Below are 21,069 nucleotides of genomic sequence, written 5' to 3'. Positions count from 1 at the left end.
TCTAATAACTCACAATGAAAAGTACAATAAGCCTCCTTTCCAATATATCCATCACCATCACTGATAGCCTCTCAAACTCAGCAATATAATTATCAACTGAACCCCATTGTTTTAATAAGAGCTAGTAAATTTCTACAATCCATAAGATCTGCCAACATAGTTTCTAGGTTTGACTATGTAAGTTTTTTACATCAATGTTTTGAATCACACATTGTGATCCATCATTAGGATGAAAGAATGAAAACCCGAGGAGAAAGTAAGATAAGTCGCAAGCTATCAAACTAAAAAGAGGGAGAGGGAGGTGAGAGGAGGGAACAAGGATCGGGGGGGAGTGTCAAGTGGCAAAGAAAGAACAAGCCCAAAAAAAGGAAAACGGGAAAAAATATTAAAAGGGAAAACATAAAAGCTAAAACTACAAAACTAAACAAGCAAAACTAGACAAATTCACACTAAACCAAGAAAAGAAAAAAAGGGGGAAAAAGCACAACAAACAAAACAAAAACAACTAACAAAGAAAGAAAGTACAAATAACTATAATGAAAGAAGCAAGGAGAAAAAATGAATTGAATAAAACAACGTTAAAAGAAAGCAATAAAGAACAACAACAACAACAACAAAAACACAAGAAAACAAAACCACAAACAACCACAAATTAATAACCAATTCACAAAAGCCACTATCAACCAACCCAAAAAGATTATAAAAAGCAAAAAATCCAACAGTTCAAACGAATATAAAAACCAAATGAAAAGCCAAAAATTGAAAATAAATAACTATGAAATAGAGTGAAACGATATATATATATATATAACAAAACCATAACCATAATAAACCACCGAAATATAAATAGAAGAAAATAATAATAAAACAAAAGTGGGCAACAACAAAGATAAAAATAAATAAAACTAACACAAAACTATAAATTAACAACAATTAAATAAAAAGAAAACAACTAAATATACAAAGGTCTCTATATAAATATATAAAATAAAATCATAACAAATATATATAAAATTGTTATTTATTTCTTATTTTGAGCTTTTCATTTGGTTTTTATATTTGTTTAAAATGTTGGATTTTTGGCTTTTTATAATCCTTTTGAGTTGGTTGTTAGTGGTTTTTGTGAGTTGTTTATTAATTTGTGGTTTTGTTTTCATGTTTTAGTATTTATTGTGTTTTTTTTGTTGTTGTTTTTCACTTTCTTTTAACATCTTTTTATTCAATTCATTTTTCTCCTTGCTTCTTTTGTTATTGTTGTTTGAATGTAAATTTGTCTAATTTTGCTTGTTTAGTTTTGTAGTTTTAGGTTTTATTTTTTCTCTCTTTTTCCCTTCTTTTTTTGGACTTGTTCTTTCTTTGCCACTTGGCACTCTCCCCTTTATCCTTGTTCCCTCCTCTCACCTCCCTCTCCCTCTTTTTTAGTCTAATGAGTCTACTACTTATCTTACTTTCTCCTCTGGTTTTCATTCATTCAATCTAATGATGGATTACAGTGTGTGATTCGAAACATTGATGTAAAAAAAATTGCACAATCAAATCCAAAAACTATGGTTGGTAGACCGATTGTTTTAGTTGTACCAATTCCTTATAAGTATGGTTATGGTCCTTGTCGAGTCTATGAACAAGTCATTATCTGAATTTTGCATGTATATATCTGATCATGATCCAATATTACCAACTCACGATGCCACCACTCATGGGCTGTTCCATCTAAATGTAAAGCAGCATTTTATTGTTTCACCTTTAGTTATTGGATTTAATTGGACATATGTACCCTGTTTTTGTATCCATGCCCTGGTTGAGGTCTATGTGACCAGTCGGAGTAAGGTATTGACAGTTTTCCAGCCTTTTTCTATAGATCGTTGTTATGTGTTCTCCCCCTATTAGATTTGTGTTTCCTACTCAGGTCCATATGTTCTCACAAGGGCATTTCTAACTAGAACTTGGCACCTGACATTCTCAAATCCTACAAAATCTAAACTTGGAGTTTTTGGAGAGTGGGCTTATTTTCCATTTGCTGGTTTCTAGGTGGAAAATTGAGTATGAATGGTCTAGTATTGGCCGATCAAGTTCTATCATTCTAATTGATAGTTGTATTGTTGACTAAGTTGTCTCCTTTACCATTATGCCCCCCATCATGAACCCCATTATTCCCTACATTATCTTGATTAATATTGTTCATCATGATTTGATTCACCATTGTGCCCATTTGGGCAAAGTTTTGTTGTATCTCATAGCGGCCCTAGCTAAGTCATTCAGTCTATCTCAAATTCTATGATCTTCTTGTTACTAATCTCCCATGTTTATTTTGTTTCCTTTTCCCAATTTAGGTTCGGATACGAGTTATTTCTCCACAGATAGTAATGATGTGTATGAGGTTGTTTGCCAATACTACAGTCTACCCAACTCCCTCAAGCTGGCAAGATGCTTAGCTATGATACCACGATAAAGAACCTTGTTTAGTTTCACCCTCCCTAGACTCCCCAATTTGTTTCTAATTCAAGTCTTTCGCCACACAATTTTGATTACACCTTTATATTTATTTTGTATTTGATTTTGTGTTAGGTGCAGATCGTTTACCTACTTAGTTTGGCAACATTTTGTGTAATCTATTAAGAACAGTATGCATATCACCTAAACCTTAAATTACTTATTTGCAAAGTTTGTTTGAATAAAACTACAAAGTAATAAGATTTTATTCAAGTTGACAAAGATATTCGCATATCTGTTCTATCATTCAGAGTAAATTACCCGCATAGTTAATGAATAGTAAATGTGCACCTAAGGTTCCCCGTTCAATATGAAAGCGTATGTCGAACTTCCCTGCTTCATACCACATTCCATATTATAGTATTGATATGATATGATATGGTAGATTTTAATGACGCCCACGAGGCTAAAGTAGCCTATGGGACCCACACGATCACCCCCCCAAGGCAGGAACGGAACTAATCTAGCTGCAAAGTTTTGGTTAACTTGTCTCTCCTTCTTTGAAGTTTGATAATCAAAGCTGTTGTTCTCTTCACTTGATCTTTCTCGAATAAGTAGTTGAAGTCCTTATTCTACAATATCTCTGTGTAACCAAATTTGATGTCGCTCTATGCCAGGCAATCCTTGACAAAGTGCTGCTCCATTTCTACTGCTCCCATATTATAAAATAAACACATTCTGTCTGCCCACTCTCCCTTTGGAACTTGCCATCTACCAGTTTCACATCGCAGCCGGTGTGAACTAGTTCTGAGTTGTGCCATCAGCATTTTTGCTTTCCAATTAATAGGTGCTCTAATATAGGCCTTTTCATCATGACTAGAAGTGTGGTTAAATTCTTTAATTTAATAAGATTTTTTACGCCCTATGTGCCTTGTCCATAAAATATTGCGAAATTTTTCCATGACAAACTTCTTTATTTCTTTATTTATTAATATCGAACTCGTCCATTTCATACGTTTGAATGGTGCAGTATATCCTGAAGCGCTCCCTGTGAAACTTCCCAATATCACGAGTAAACTAGCATAAAAGTCTTTGACTGATGCTAAGATAAATTCATGGTCTACTTACACTGGTGGTGATCAATCAAAGAAACGTTGTCCACTAAGTGATATGTGAAGACTCCACTCAAGATTAGTAATGTTCTATAAGCAGAAGTGCGGCCCGATAATAGAGATTAAAAGGTTATGTTCCAACAATAGTGGTAATGAAGATTTCAACCTCCAAAAATAACAAAAAGGAACGATGCTCCCGACCACCAAAATATTCTTCTATTGTTGCGCAAAGCAATCCAATGTCATCCTCTCAATACACATCACTGTGCTCTTCAACCGTTGCGCAAAATAGGAAAATGATGCATCAAAGATTTAGAATCGAACCTGTGGATTATTACCAGCCAACAAAAGTAGTAAAATGGGTACTATCGTGCTTAAATTGTTGCCTCGATAATATACTAATATTATTTCTGGCGCACGTATCTCCAATGGACTTGACCACCAATACCACAAATGACAACTATGACAAACCCCTGAATTTCAGTATTCTAAAGCAAACACAAGGAAATCATATAACAACAAACCATCCATAACCTCAAACTCTGAAATTGTTCTTCTGAGAAAGCCTAGCCAAGTTTTGTAAATCACTCAATAATCCAACTGAGAAATCTGATTTGATATCTCAGACCACCTGAGACATGTCTTTCACTGCCGAATATGGTATTTTACCAGATCCAGAGAAAGAGTTCGAGAAAAAGATGATTAATTAATTCAACCAATCACAAAAGAAAATTAAAACTTTTGAATAAAATGTTTATAAATTTATTAAATTTTCTATTTTAATGATCATGTATCTGTGTTCTGATTGGTCAAAATTTAAAATAGCAAGGAGTAAAATTATTTTTCTGTTTCTAAAATATAAAATATACGTCACCACCACCATACTGCACAGCAAAACAATTATAATTACTTAAATACACTCCATCCTCTGCACTAAATACAACTTTGGATAGTTTTTAGCTCGCTAACTTGTGGAACCCATGAAAGCTTGCCTAACATTTGGTTGCTTAATACAAAGCACGCACGAAACTGAAAATTAAAAAATTATTTCCATTCTCTCTCTTAAACAATTGAAAAATTTACAAATTATTTCTATTTTCTCTCTTAAACAATTGAAAAATTTACAAAGACAATAATCAAATTCACAACATTGAAGTTTAAGTTTTATCCAATTAAGTTTGCTTGCAAAATTTTAGTTGTTAAAACATATCAAATATTGAGTGACCATCTTCAATGATGGCTTCTTGGATGTTTGACATCAATGCTCAATTTACTAAAATTAGAAAAAATAAAGTTGTAATTTTTTTCAAATGTTCTATATGGTTTTTATCATTTGTTTTTATAACACTTTATTTCAAATAAATTCAACTTTTTTATTTTTTTAAATTCTTCAAAACTGTATCAATCCCTAATTTTTTCTAAATGCATTACTCTATTACACCATTTGTAGGAACTATGACGCTTGTTAATCTTTCGCTATCTTCAATTTCCTGCCCATGGGTATGATTTTGAATTGTCTTAAATAAACTAAAGCCTAAGTCACTTATTAATTAATTATTTAATATTTTCCTCAATTTTCAAATAAAGGCAAAATGTTGAATAATTAATTTAATTTTCCCTTCTTTGGACTTAGCTTCTGAGAAGGAACATTACACAGCTTGTGTGCGGTTGCAATAACAAATTAATGTCCATATGCATGAATCAGGATTATAGAAAGATCCAGAAGTAAAAATAAACAAATGGATATTAGCCTGCACAAGCAGAGGAGTTGACTTGGGCCATGGGTTGCTCCCATTAGTCTCGATTTATGTGGAAAATTGCTGCTTGCATCCCCAAAGGATTAGTCTCGCCTGTTCCCAGCCCCAACTTGGCAACAAAAGTAAGACCAAGGTAAGGTGGGTTGAGTATCAGACCAGGTCACAGGGATACCTCTGGTGCAACTAAAAAAAACATATGGATATGGCACTATGGGTACAAATAGGCTAAGAATGGCAAATGATACATGCATATATCAGGAGCATCAATTATGCTGGATCTGCGATCTCCATCAACTATGGCGATATAAGCTCTGAAATTACACGTTTCATCATTACCATTGACTAAATGAAGATTAGAGGAAAAAAACCTAACAGGATAATTCCATCTTCTATATGCAATCGACTTTCTATAAAATTGTAAAAGTAAAATGTCAGACATAATTGGTATTTTGAATTAAAAACTTGTGGAGTGCTTTAAATAAAATGGACCATACTAAATTCGGTCAATTTTCAGTATATAAAATAAAAAAGGTGACTAGATATTACCATTTATGGACTCTCTAAATGAATCCTCCAGATTATCTCTGCTGCCATTTTGATGTGAAGATGCCTTTGTTGTAGAACTAGATTTATCTACAAGAACTCTGTCTGCTTGAAGTTGTTCAATTTCTTTTATTGAAGAAAACTCTGGTCCCTTTTCATTGCCTTCACAATCTGATTCTTCTCTTCGGATTTCAGCCTTCAAATCTGTACAATCATCGCCTTGCAAGTTTGAATTAGGATCTCTTGTTTTCTGCTGAACTGATTCTAAAGCTGCAGATTCTTGATCAGGATCACTGGCAGGTGCTTCAGAATACTTTTGCTGTAGCGTTATATTGCTATCAATGTCTACATCTGGCAGTACAGTATTTCCTTGTATTGAATTTTCGATCTTGCAACCTGGATCACCATCTCTCAAGTCACATTCAATCAGACTTACTTTTGTAAAGCCACTGCATTCTGCTGATTGCATTTGCCTTGAATTTGAGTCTTCTACCAGAGAGCTGCTTGTTAAACTCATTCTTTGATCAGGAATAATGTGTTCACTTGAAGTTTGTAAATCTAGCTTATGATCAATGTCTCTCTCAATACCTTTAGAGCAAGGAACCTTTGATTCATCTAAAAGTGCATGCATAGACAAATTAGATCCTGTTGTCATGCTTTTATATGCTTCCGGCTGTAAAATATCTTCAGTGTTTCCAACATTAGAATTCAAACAGCTTTCATCACTGTGACTTTCAAAAACACCGCTGCTAGGAGAGATGTTTTTGCATTCAATATAGTCTCCAGGTTTGACAGATATAGCTTGTTCTTCGGTGCTTTTTTTTTCATCAGTATAGACCATGGCCTCTAGCTGTTGAGATTCCGATGCAGCAGAGTTTTCATTAATGGCTTCATTGGTGTTTATTTTGGGCAGTGTTTCGACTGGAATTACTTTACTATCATCATGCATGTCCCTCTCTGACAATGTGATATTGCCTTCTATAGAATCCTGTCTTCCGCAATCTAGACTGCAATCATTTATCCCACGTTCAATTATACTTGAGCTTGAGGCACAACAATCAACTTCTTCCTTTTCCCCTGTGTTTGAGTTTCCTGTTGGAGGGTTATCTGTACAACTTATTCCTGGATCAGGAATAACCTTATTTGAATCCTGTGTGTCGTGCTTCTCACATGAGGTTGTCTCAACGGCTTTAGAGAGCGTTTCCTCCACTGGCTCCTGTTTAAACAGGGCATATTCTATTACTTTTTCTTTGTCTTCTTCAAGGTGTAACATACCATCAGAAAGTTTACAATGAAAACTTGCAGGAGTCTCCACATCTCTAGACTTGTCAGTATCCCCACAGATGAGTGGAGAAACGTCTGTAGATTCAACATGATCTTCAACTTTCACAGGGATATCTTGTTCTACAGTGTTTCCTTCATGAGAGCAATCCACACATTCTGACAGATGAAATTCTGGTGGTACAGATTTCTCATCAACTACTAATTCACCGGCAGGTGTTTTATTCAACTTTTCCTGTGCAATTTCACTAGCATCATCATGTTTGAGAATGTCCATATCTGAAATTGTGCTCTTTTTTTCTGTAAAATCCTCCTTTTTACAGTCTGGATCCAAACCATTCTTATCGTGGTCAATTATATTCGAGCCAATGCAAGAACTGCTTTCAACTTCATGTTTGAAAGTGTCCACTTCATGTTTGAAAGTGTCCATATCTGAAAGCGTGCTTTTTTGTTCTGTTGAATCTTCATTTCTAAAGTCTGGATCAAAACCATTCTTTTCATGATCAATTGTACTCGAGACTACAAAGGCACTGCTTTCAACTTTCTGTTTTTTAGCTTCTTTAGAAGATTCTATTAGGCATCCATCTGCAAAGTTCATATCTTGAACAGCAGTAACTACCTTGCTTGAAGCCTGCAAATCATTCTCCTCATCAGAGATTATCTCAATGGTCTTAAAACGGACTTCTGTTTCCTTTAGTGTATCCTGCTTAACCAAGTCGCTGACAATTAAGGTGTTATCTTTTTCCGGGGCCAACATCTTATTTGAATTTATATTAAAGTTTTTAGGCTCCTTTTCTCTGCAACTTCTGGAATCCACATTGATAGAAGAAGAGTCTTTGGATTCAGTATAAACTTCAGGTTTGTCAGAGATACCTTGTTCCATAGTGCTATTTGCTTCTTGATGATGGGCCACACCTCCTGAGCCTTCAAAATCAAGATCAGTTGAAGACGAGTCAACTGAGATAGCTGAAGATTGCGTTAACTTATCTGTTTGTGGTTCCAATGTCCATGATTGAGGGTTTTCTTTCTGGCTGTCAGCTCCTGAAGAGAAAATTATACTCAGGCCTTTACTGCAATCAGAAGTAATCTGTGCATCCTGTTGTATCTCTTGTTCTTTCATTTCAGAAATGGAAACATCTTGTGTTTTGCCGTTGGAAACTTGATGTTTCATGTGTGCCAGCTCATCTGCAAATTTAGGAAATGAAGAAGCAAATTTGGCAAATAAGGATGACATAAAGAATTTTGTCTTAATTTACTACAGTAACTTCAATGACCAATTTAGAAGATGAGAATGTATTGTTATGTAGTCTACATAAAGAATTTTTCTGTTGAATACTAAGAATAAAATTTGAAACATAAAGTTCCAACCCAGATTACAAGCATAATAATTATCAATTTTCATTTTCTTTATGACACTCGTCAGTACTCTGTAATGATTTGCACTGGTTAACTACGATTGAAGCATCTTGACCTCCCCACCTAATATCTAGTCAGTTAGCATTTGCAGTCTTTGCTCTAATGACATAACAAAGTACATCAAAAATGTCATTAACCCATTTGTTTCACAACTCCATGCACCATCCTCTATCAAGCACCCTCCACTGTCTCAATGTTTCTGCTATCCAAGTAAACATTAATTGGGTACAGCACAAGTCAAGGTTAAAATCCAAACATGAACACGGAAAACAGCACATAGTAAGGTACAAAACCATGTATCATTTTCTCTTATGCTCTTTGACAATATTGATTCCTGCAATGCTGATCAGTATCCCCTGCAGCAACAAGAAATTATTGAGATAGCAAAAAATATATGCTCCCCCAAGTTTCGGGGGCAAGGGCGGCAATGTATAGTGGGGCATGTTTCTGCTATGGAGGTACTTCTGAGCCATTTATAGGGTGTAAAGTTTCTACAAATTCTGAGCAATCAAATCTGATATGAAGCCTTTGTTCTTTGCCAAAGATGGTCTTTAATTGACACCAAGCAATATATGCAATATCCTTTGACTGATATATAATTCTGCAACTATATGTTTATATCTGCTATAATTCATAAGAAGCAATGAATGCTAAAGGAGCAGACTTAGTATTTCTTGTGTGTCCTTTATCCACATTCACACCCTATTAAATATAGTAACCAAGGGTGTTACATCCCAATTTTCGACCTAATTTAAAATATTCATATAGCCGTTGAGGTTCATATCAAGTCAGTTCACAGTTAAATTTGTTATTAACTTGTGAAATGGCAAGATGCTTAGTCGTTATAATTTCATATGAAGATAACATGCTGGTTGATTATTTATCATGAATTCATGGAATTGAAAAGGCAGGTAGCCGTTATGATAAATTATGATTAATAACTTATTATGTAATATGATTTAACTACGAAGAATTTCCTTGTAAGAAGCACATCAAAGGGGTGAAAGCATTGTCAAAAAAGAATTGGGCACAGGAGCATCACTATCACTGGGCAAATGGGTATGAATCGTGAATCACCATGGTTGAGGACCTAGTGATTGTATAACAGGATACACACATTAGACAAGCATGAGCTATTAAATAAACATTTAAAAAAATTAATCATTTTAGCTTAATTAATGCATACCTCAAATGGTTTTTGGTTGACTTTTCCACCACGTCATTATAATACATATTTATGTATGTACACATGGATATAAATTAAAGGTGACATCATAATATTATTTTTATACAAAATTTTATCTATTTAATACGTACATTTAAATGCATGTACAAAAAGATAAAATAAATCTTCCAAGATGAAACATGTATTTAGATATACATATTTAAAAGGTACGACCTTGGATAAACATTTGATGTGTCATATTAATAAAATATATTTACGTGCAAGTAAATAAATATGTTTATATTATTCTTTTGATTTGTAACCTTCCAAGTTCTTTTCCATATTTATTTATTTATATTCTTTACTTAAAACCGAAATGTACATTTGGCATTTGATTCTCGATGGCTCAACAATATAAATCTTTTTAAAAATCAATCATGAGTTATGGCTGATGATCTTGGGAAGCCTTTTATTATGGAAGCTGTGAGAGACCAAGTTGATATAAGACCACTGAGTCTCATTCCTCACAATATATTCCTTTGTAGTTTTCCTTACGATCTATAATCCCTGCAAATTTCCTTTCATTGTTTCCCTACATATTTTCTTGCACAATAATTCTCATTTTGTCTATACTCCTGCTGAATACGTGATTGGTAATCACACTAAGACTGCATGTGAGTTCTTTCCGTGAAGGTGCCAGCTGATAGCATCCAACCAAGATTCATATTACTTTCCGATTTCACCCGGTTATGTGGTTGCCTCCAGATATCCGAATGATTTATGATGTGTTTTATTAGATACTACTGCATTTGTAATTAGTTCCTGGAAATGTCGTACATCATCTTTGTTTGATATCATTGGATAGATTCTCCTTAGGTCAGAAATTCTCATGATGAGTCAAGACCAAATATTCATGTCATGATTTCATATCTTTATTCTACTGTTGAATGTCAAAATCAAGTGGTATTTATTTTGCAAGTCTTAAGATTATATTTCTCAGGTCACAGAAATGTAATATGCTGAAAACATGTAATATTCTTATGTTCGTTGAGGATCAACAGAAAGAGCTGGTTGCTCTGAGATTCAAACACCTGGGACTCACCGGCTGTATAGCCAAGGAAGAGGTGAAGAGGTGAGAGGAAATCGGCAAGAACATGAAATCAGAATCAAAAGCGATTCATAAACTTATTATATATTAAAAGAATCATTTTAAATAGCTCTTACATGTCCAATTTATTCTCTATTGTCAAGTCAAGTGGTATGATTAAGTACCAGGATGCTTAGTGACTGACAAAGTGTTTCATTTCTATTCCGGGTGGGGAGGGCCTTTCTAGTTAAAGAAAGTGCGGGGATGAGTTTAAGGTTCGTGGTTGGGTGGTTAAGCCCTTGACAATGTTTCCCCTCTCTACAAGATGTCAGTACGTGCATCAAACAAGGATAAGTTGAGCATTCAAACATTTATTGGTAAACAAGTATTTTACTTTTGAGATGCTTATTCAAGTAAGAAGATAAAATGGATTTGTTATATATCATCGCTTCTAATATTTTCTTTTATTAAAAGCAAATTTCTTCGTCAATATAATTTGCAACCAGTTAGATCAGTTGACCTTCCAATTGAATATGGAATATATCTATAAGATTGTTATTTCAATCTTTCATTTATAAAAATAATGATTATGAGCATATCTTCTAATCTTATGTTATTGCCACAGTTAGCAATAGGAAGAAAAGAAATGAAAGAGAGGTATTTGACGCCCCAAATGATACAGTGGTATTTGATGTCCAAAATGATACGGTGGTATTTTGATGCCCCAAGTGATACGGTGGTATCTTGATGCCCTAAGTGATACGGTGGTATCTGATGCCCTAAATGATACAGTGGTATTTGATGCCCTAAATGATCCAATGGTAATTGACGCCCTAATTGATACAGTGGTATGTGATGCCCTAAATGATCCAATGGTAATTGATGCCCTAATTGATACAGTGGTATGTGATGGTAATCGTCATTTGATCCTAAGTGGTATTTATGGACTAACCTGGGTGTTTGCAGAAGCATCCCTGGATTGATTTCAGTTTCGAATTCCATGGTATGTAAATTTTAATTTCCATAGTAAATTCATTGACAGTGTTTTCAATTGTTAGTTATGAAATTCCGTTTAACTTATTGTAACCGTTAATCTCAATCACATGAACGTAACTGATATAATTGTCTTCCTATGAAAATGAAGTAATAATTGTAGTTCTTTGATTTGTTAGTTGTTAGTTAAGACCTCGGAAAAGTGTTTATTACAAAGGGGCATGTCCTTACAGAGGACATGTCCCTTCCAAAGCCGGCCTTAATTGCTCTCTTAAAATCAATGACTTTACAAGGAGACATATGTTAATACATAAACTAACCAAGATGATTAGTTAGTCTTTAACCATGTTGTCCAAGGGAGACAACGATACCTATTAAGGAGAAGACAATTATTTATAGGACTTACTAAGGGATTTTATGCAAGAACAGATTTGTATGATCTGTAATCAAACCAATATGATATATTAGAGTTACAGAATTAACACTCCTTAACTTGATAATCATACTAAGAGATAACATATCTAACAACATCAATTAAGATGAATAAGCATAGATTAATAATTTATATCTATATGAATCTTCTAAGCATGTGGTATCGTTGAACACATGATACAATGGCATATTACTATACCTGTGATATGACTTATCATTTATACTAGTGATAACAGTATTGTATGGAATGCAACATACGAGATAAAATCTAGAAAATGATTAAATTCTTCCTTTATCCAAGTTGTGACTCATAGGTACTGGCAGGCCTATATCAAAATATGATCCTGAGTTAAGATCTACTAGTTCACAGGATAAACTCCGGAGAATGATTAAATTCTTCCTTTATCCAAGTTGTGACTCATAGGTACTGGCAGGCCTATATCAAAATATGATCCTGAGTTAAGATCTACTAGTTCACAGGATAAACTCCGGAGAATGATTAAATTCTTCCTTTATCCAAGTTGTGACTCATAGGCATAATATGTCTATATCACAATGTGATCTTGAACTCATCTAAATCTGACAGTAATTCTCTACTATTCAACACATTATCTAAGAGATCGTCATCTCTCATAATGTCTTTTATACAAGTGTTCATTATCTCAAAGATCGTTGCCTCTTAAATAATGAATACAAATGGTGGAGCCCATAACAGTCAATAGCCTGACAACAATAATTTTAACTTATTTTATTAATAATTAAAGAATACAAATGTATTATAATTCAACCATACCAAATCTTTTCCTAAAGTGATCTATCTTCACTCGAGAGAGAGGTTTGGTAAGAATATCTGTTGTCTGATCTACAGTGTAAATGTATTCTAATTTTACAGTATTTCTGTCTACCATATCTCTTACATAATCGTAAGCAATTTCAATATGCTTGGACCTGTCATGGAAAACTGGACTCATAGAAAGCTTGATGGAACTCTGATTATCACAATGAATAATAGTAGGATTCGTGAGTTGACCGAATAATCCCAAAAGTAACTTTCTAAGCCAAACTACCTCCCAAGAGGCCATTGTTGCAGAAATATATTCAACTTCTGTGGAACTTTGTGCTATTGATGCTTGCTTGTTGCATATCCAAAATATCATCACTGAGCCTAACCTGAAACAGCATCCTGAAGTGCTTTTCCTATCAATAACATTTCTAGCCCAAATTGAGTTTGTGTACCCATGTAAGTCCAAGTCAACTTTCTCATACTTGAGCCCAAGGTTAAGAGTGCCTTATAAGTATCTCATATGTGTTTGACTACAACTAGGTGAATCTCCTTTGGCTCACACATAAACTAACTTAAAGCATTAACAGCATAGCAAATATCAGGTCTTGTATTTACCAAGTACATAAGGGACCCAATCATCTGTTTGTAAAGAGTAGAATCTATGGAGGGTGATTCTGTTGCTGCTTCCTTAAGTTTATGTAGAATAGTGTCCATTGGAGAAGACATAGGTCTACAGTTCCACATTCCAAATCTCTTAAAAGATGTCTAATGTATAATTTCCTTGATTAAGTATGATGTTGTCAAAATTCTGCCATACATCCAATCCTAGGAAGTAGAATCTATGGAGGGTGATTCTGTTGCTGCTTCATTAAGTTTATGTAGACTAGTCTCCATTGGAAAAGACATAGGCCTGCAGTTCCACATTTCAAATCTCTTCAAGATGTCTAATGTATACTTTCCTTGATTAAGTATGATGCTATCAGAATTTTGTCATACTTCCAGTCCTAAGAAGTAATGAAGGAGTCCTAAATCTTTCATTTCAAATTCTCTAATTAGATCTTTCTTGCATTGATCTATAAGATGATCATCACCTGTTATTAGTAAATCATCAACATATAGTATCAATATTATCATATCATGTTTATCCTTTTTATAATAGAAATCTAGATCAACTTTATTCTTGGAGAATCCTACACTGGTGAAGTACTTATCAATTATTTCATACCATGCCCTTGGAGCCTATTTAAGCCCATAGAGAGCTTTCTTGAGCCTACAAACAAAAACTTTAGAGCTATGAGTTTCAAATTGTTCAAATTGTTCCAAATATACCTCTACTGTAATCTTTCCATTCAGAAATGTTGTTTTTACATCCATCTGATGTACTTTCCATCCCTTTGATGTTGCAATAGCTAGGACTGCTCTTATAGAGGTGTATCTAGTAACTAGAGCAAAGGTCTCTTCATAATCAATTCCCTCCTTCTGAGAGAAACCTCTGGCTACGAATCTGTCTTTATATTTTTCAATGCTATTGTTAGCAGCATGCTTGATTTAAATATCCACTTAGAAGAAACAACTGATTTTCCTTCAAGCCTTGGAAAAATTTCTCAAACATCATTCTTAATAATGGATTGGTATTCTTTCGTCATAGCATCCTTCCAAGCTATATGTTTAATAGCATCTGAAACATTGGTTGGTTCTAATTTAGATAAATAACTCATGTTTTCTGCATAAATAAAAAATATTTTGGGTCTTTTGCTTTCTCTGAAGGTTCTAGATGGTGCAGCAAAGTCTTGTGCTTCCTCTACAGTCTTAATAGCCTAGAGTGGCCTTCTCTTAGGATTTTGAATTTCCCCAAGATTAAGATTTTGAATTTCATCTTCAATTTCTTCAATGTTCTCCCTCTGAAACTCATATTCATGATTTTCTTTAGAACTAGGCAAACGTGTGAGATCTTCAGAACTTAGGGCTCTTTTGAAAGCTAAATCTTCTTCAAATATTACATCCCTACTAAGTTCAATGTTTTTCTGACTAGGTATGAAAATTCTATATGTTTTAGATGTTTCACTGTACCCGACAAAAATACCTTTCCTCCCGGAGGGTTCTAACTTAGCTCTCTTTTCTTTTGGAACATGTATATATACTGGACACCCAAATATCCTAAGATGGCTATTATTAGGTTTAACCTTAGTAAAGACTTCTTCAGGAATTTTATCTCTAAGGTGGAAATGAGGACCTCTGTTTTGAATATAGATAGCAGTACAAGAGGCTTCTGCCCAAAGATAATATTCTAATTTTTATCAAATATAATAACTCTTGGTGCTTCTATAATTGTTCTATTCTTCCTTTTTGCTACCCCATTTTGTTGTGGGTTATAAGAAACAATATACTCCCTCTTAATTCCTTCTTTACAAAACTCTTTAAACAAATCTAAAGTATATTCCCCTCCATTATCAGAGTTTTAATTTTGTATCCTAATAAGTTTTCAGTTAAGGTTTTGAATTCTTTAAATCTCTTAAGGATTTCCTCTAATTCTTTACATTTTAAGAAGTAAATCCAAGTTTTCCTAGAAAAGTCATCTATAAAAAGTATATAGTACCAGAATCCTCCAAGAGAAGGAACAAAAATAGGTCCACATGAATCTGAGTGGATTAATTCCAAAACATTGTTAGTTTTTCTAGTGCTATCATGAAATGGACTTTTGATGTTCTTACCCAAAGCGCATCCTTTGCATATGCTTGAATGATCTTTATTCAACTTAGGTAAACCAATAACCATTTTTTGCATCGTTGATAAGGCTTTGAAATTTAGATGTCCTAACCTTCAGTGCCATATTTCATTTATATCAGCAACTTCATGAATTAAGGCTTGAATAGGTTGATTAGGTTCTATATTTAATTCATACAAGAATCCCTTTATTTGACCAATCAACTTTGATTTCTTAAATGAAGAGTTCCTGGATCAGGTCATTACTTTACCGTCCATGAATGCAACATTATATGCATCATCTTCAAGTGTTGTAATAGAGATTAGATTCCTCTTTATTCCTAGTACGTAGAGTACTCTTTTGAGATGTAGAGAAATGCCTGACTTCAGTTTCAAGGTACAATTCCCAATTCCTTTGACTGAATGAGAGGAATTATCACCAATGGTAACTTTGCCATCAACTTCTTCTAATATTGAATCTAGTACTTCTTTGTATCATGTAATGTGTCGAGATGATCCACTATCAATTACCCATGCTTTGCTTGATACTTCATTTGATAGTGCAGAATACAATACACGATTCTCAGGATCATAGTTTTCTTCTTTCTTGGTAACATTTGTATAGTTTACTTGCTCCTTTCTATTCTCAGGGCAATCAGATCTATAGTGTCCAAATTTTTCACATTTGAAGCATTTTATTTTGGATAAATCTTTCTTAGGTTTGTCATTTCTTTAATTACCCTTCTTGAAGTGCTTCTTCTTACCTTTATAGGAATTTGTGTTGAGAACATGAAGTTCTTCATCTTCAGTTCTCAACTTTCCTCCTTTCATAAGTTTCCTGAATTTTTCTTGAAGGCAATCTCCTTTGAGTCTTTTGACATCTGAATGATTGTCTCTAGCACTTACTCCTTGTGAGAATGTTTCTCATGAATCTACTAACCCATCTATGGCCATAGTGTTGGCTCTTTGTCTTCAATTATGATCCCTATACTTGCAAGTTCATCTCTTAGACTAGCCACTCTTAGGAAGTATGAATTCATAGATTCTCCCTTCTTTATCTGTATATGATTTAGTTGCCTTTTTAGTGCAAGGGTTCTAGTCGCATTGTTAACCTCATACGCATTTAATAATGCATTCATCATATTTAATGTTGTTTGATGTTTCATTAGCATAGGTACTATTTCATTTTTTACCCCATCTAATATGATTTGCATGGCTTTCCTGTTTCTTTTGATCCAAATAGTTTTATGGGGATCAGAATCAGGTCACTTGGATTCTTTATCAACAAACTGTATTACATCATTGTCTTCAAGGATCATCATAATTCTGAATTTCCAAGCAACGAAGTGTTCTTTTCCATCAAACCTATCTTCATTGCCAACTGGACTCAGCATTGCAAGCATCTGTTAAGAACCCAACCAGTTCAACCCTGCTGCTCTACCTTCTTTTAATTTTATTTATTTATTTTTAAATTATTTGTGTGATCATTTAGAATTAGACAGAAGTTGCAGAATAAGGTTTTTGTATTGGAATTCAGTTAGAGTTGTCCAAACAATGACAAGCTGAGATTCAAATACAATAATTGAATACTGAAAAAAAACAATTAAGGCTTATTTCCAACATACCTGTGTCCCAAGCCTAATTTTATTGAAGCAATAAATCAAAGTGCTGGAAATTACAAATCCAAGTTAATTCCAGCAAACACAAATGTTCAGATCTGCTCTTATTCAAACAGCAGGATGCCCAAACAGTGGTAGATGACGTCAAGGAAATGAGCAGCTGTGTGTTGCGAAAAAGACCTCCAACCATAGTAAAAAAAATAAAAACAGCACTAAAATAGGATCAATTTATCTTTTCTGTAACTTGTAATAGCACTTGTTGATTTTATGTGTTTCACGTTACCTTCTCAAAGCATATGTATATGATGTTAAGAGATGTGTCTCTTTGACTCTCATTAGTTATCAACGCCATTTGCTTATTGTCAAGATAAAGAGTAAGAAATTAACTTTTTTTTATATATATATATATACACACACACACACACACAAATATCTTCAGTGCATTTTATCCGACAGAAACTACACTAACATTAACACTCCCTCTTAGTTAGGGAGGATAAACATATAGACAAATATTACATTAGGAATGACACATCAAGGAAATCTTTGATCGGAAGATTTCTATTATATGATATCATATGAGTATTGGCCTATCAGAATATCAACACGTGATATTCACCAAACACTATTTTGATATTAGAGTAGGTAACATGAGTATTGGCCTATGTAATGTCCGCAGTTCCTCCATTTAGAAATAGGGACATTAACCTAAAAACCTTAAATATTATTCCTTATCTTTCAGATTTTTCCATATGTTTTTCCATTCTATTTCCCAGAGTTGCTATATATTACCTATCATATTTTCTAATGTCCTTTCTATTTAAATTTGTTCTCCATTATATACCCATCCATTTTTAATCTCCAAAAGGCATGACCGATCAAAACAATTAATAATATTAGTTTAATAATTGTTCAACTATAATTATATTTATAATTTAGATTATATTTATAATTATTAATAATCATATTTTACCTTTGATTAATAAGGTCTACATTATCTTATATCACCTTTTATTATAATCATCTTTTATTTAAGATATTCCTTCTTGTTATTATTATAATATTATTATAATGTATTTAATAATAATATTATTACATCCTTAATTAAAATATTCCTTCTTGTTATTATTATAATATTATTATAATATATTTAATAATAATATTATTATAATAATATTATAATATTATTATCATATTATGTTTTCTTGTTAATTATTCCTTCTTGGCTACTATCATATTATAATATTATTATCAACATCATTATTATAATATTATGTTCTTTTAAGATTATAAAATTAATTATTTCTTTGACTCATTATTGTTGAATTTTATTAGAAAAATAGGGGACATGACAGTCCACCCTTCCCAAAATTGCTTGTCCTCGAGCAATTCACTATTCTCTATTTGCAATTGGATCGATGCAACCTAAAACAATAATTTCACTTTGATTAGAACGATAATATTACCAACAACTTACTAGAATAAATTTATAACTATAAACATGTCAGAGCTGGAAGAAAATAAAAAATTGAATACTAAATTAAAATACTCGAAACAATTCAATGACACTTATCTAGATGTGTTGCAACATATTTGTACTCCCGATTGTATACTAACTTGATCCATGATGAGTGTTGATAATCCTTAGGAGAAACTTTATCTTGTCCTAAGCCCTTGTAGATATTCCTTTAGGAGTATCCATCTCTATTTAATCCTTAGGAGAGACTTTATCTCATCCTAGGCCTCTATGAGTATCCCTTTAGGGTGTACTCATCTCTATGATCCTTGGGAGAGATTTTATCCCATCCCAGGCCTATATGGATGTCCCTTTAGGACTATCCCTCTTTATTTAATCCTTAGGAGAGACTTTATCTCACCCTAAGGCCTCTAGGGATCTTTGATTAATCACTTGGTAATGATCCCTCCTTTACCAAGGCCCTGTGACATATGCATATGTTTAATCCTTACAATATATATATATTGTCTCCTACAGTTTCTCTCTAAAGAAACTACTCTAAAGAAACCTACCAAAAAATTTAATCATATTGTATTTTAAGTTTCTCTCTAAAGAAACCAAGCATTCAAATATTGCCATAATATTGGGTACCCCTATTTCATTTGTCCTGGTCGGTTGGTACGTTAAGTGTCTCTGCAATATACTTGTCTTCCCCCAAGTCAGCCTCTATTCTTGCAAACATTTGTATTTCTATTCTTTTATCACATTCTCCTAAAAGATTTTGAACTATATATATATATAGTCTGATTATATATATATATATATAGTCTGATTATATATCCTTCTTTTTCCCTCCTCTCACACTCCTCTTATCACTGACTTCTTTTTTACATTTATACAATATGCTCTTTTTACTTCCGCACAATATATATAAATCAGATTAAAACTGATTATACATTTCTTTGTTTTGCTCTGCACTTACTCTATATTTTGTCTCATATATTCTTCTTCACTTACTCAATTCTTCCTTATTAATTTTATTCTTTTATTATAATTGCACACTTCAAATAATCTTTAATTATCTGCTATCTTTGGTAAACGATATATATTATATCATTATTTTGATGGCTTTATTTTAATATTCTGTAGATGTCATAAATCCTCTGTTTACTTGAACAACTAATTCAATTTATTCATTCGCATGGCTTCCTCTGCTGCTCTAAGTTTTGATATCAACACTTTCGATGCTGTTCAATACCTTATTATTCCCACTGTCTTCTCAACATTCGTATCTTATATTTGCGATATCTTCTTTGTTATTTGCAGGCCACGGAATTCTGTGTTTCCACATCTTATAATTATTGCACATATTTGATTTCTTTTTGTCATAGCATGAATCGCTGCTTATCACCACATGGTAGTAACTAATAAATTGTACCAACTAGAGGTGATGTGGAATGGCATATCATTAGCTGACTTATTTTCTAAACCCACGATAGCATTTTATCATTTATATGCATGCTGACTTGTATATTACTTCCATTGTTGTCTTACTTGGAATGTCATGACTGTTAAAGCCATCACTGTAAAGCAATCTTAGAAGATAAATTTGACCCATCCTCGTAGAACCAACAGTATACATAGAGACGGCACTCCATTGTGATGGATAATGATTTGTTTGCTGCCATCATATCCAACTTCTGTGCACATTTTTCATAAACCTTATCATTGTCGGCATTTGCATCCATATCGGTATCCTTAATAATCATTGTATACAATATATGCTGACATACTTGCTCTGTTATTGACTGAGTATCTTCATATATATTTATTGCTGGAAACTATCAACTTCATCTCATGTATAACTTTATCGCTCCATTTGAAAATCGCTGCTTACTTATCGCATGCCAGCGATGCATATGCTAAACACCGTCAGTGATTCAAATATAGTTTCCAAACTCAATCTTGATTCTGTATTAGTCCTTGTATAAGTTTGTTTTAATTCCGTGTTTCATAATGGACAATATTTTAACGCCTTTGCAATCTAGTGTTTATTGCCCTCCTGTGAATATTCTATGATCTCTTTCAATAGTGTTAGTTCACAGAAAATGTGCCTTTATTGAAATAGACTCATGATTCCAACCAAGACACAACATGATACCTAACAGTCTCCTTCCATTTTAATTCAATCCCAACTATATCTTTGCTTACGTGCACGATGTGATTCATCTCTCCCCAGATGCTACGCAACCGATTCCAGCAACACAGGATATCAAGAAATGTAATATTAT

The 21,069-nt window shown here is 33.4% G+C and overlaps 1 protein-coding gene across 3 annotated transcripts in view; it reads right to left on the bottom strand.

The window, feature by feature from the left end:
- Window positions 1-21,069, bottom strand: part of LOC149534315 (uncharacterized) — a 91,607-nt gene that overhangs the window by 24,482 nt on the left and 46,056 nt on the right. For all 3 annotated transcript variants that reach the window (XM_089802983.1, XM_089802982.1, XM_089802984.1), the window contains one exon: window positions 5,846-8,308. In XM_089802983.1, the coding sequence (XP_089659109.1) occupies window positions 5,846-8,308 (2,463 nt within the window). The remainder of the gene's footprint in view (window positions 1-5,845; window positions 8,309-21,069) is intronic.

The sequence above is a fragment of the Cupressus sempervirens genome, chromosome 10 (assembly GCF_028749045.1).
Source record: "Cupressus sempervirens isolate cs-2001-9-10 chromosome 10, ASM2874904v1, whole genome shotgun sequence".
Lineage (NCBI taxonomy): Eukaryota > Viridiplantae > Streptophyta > Pinopsida > Cupressales > Cupressaceae > Cupressus > Cupressus sempervirens.
This window is presented reverse-complemented; position numbering and strand designations above follow the sequence as displayed.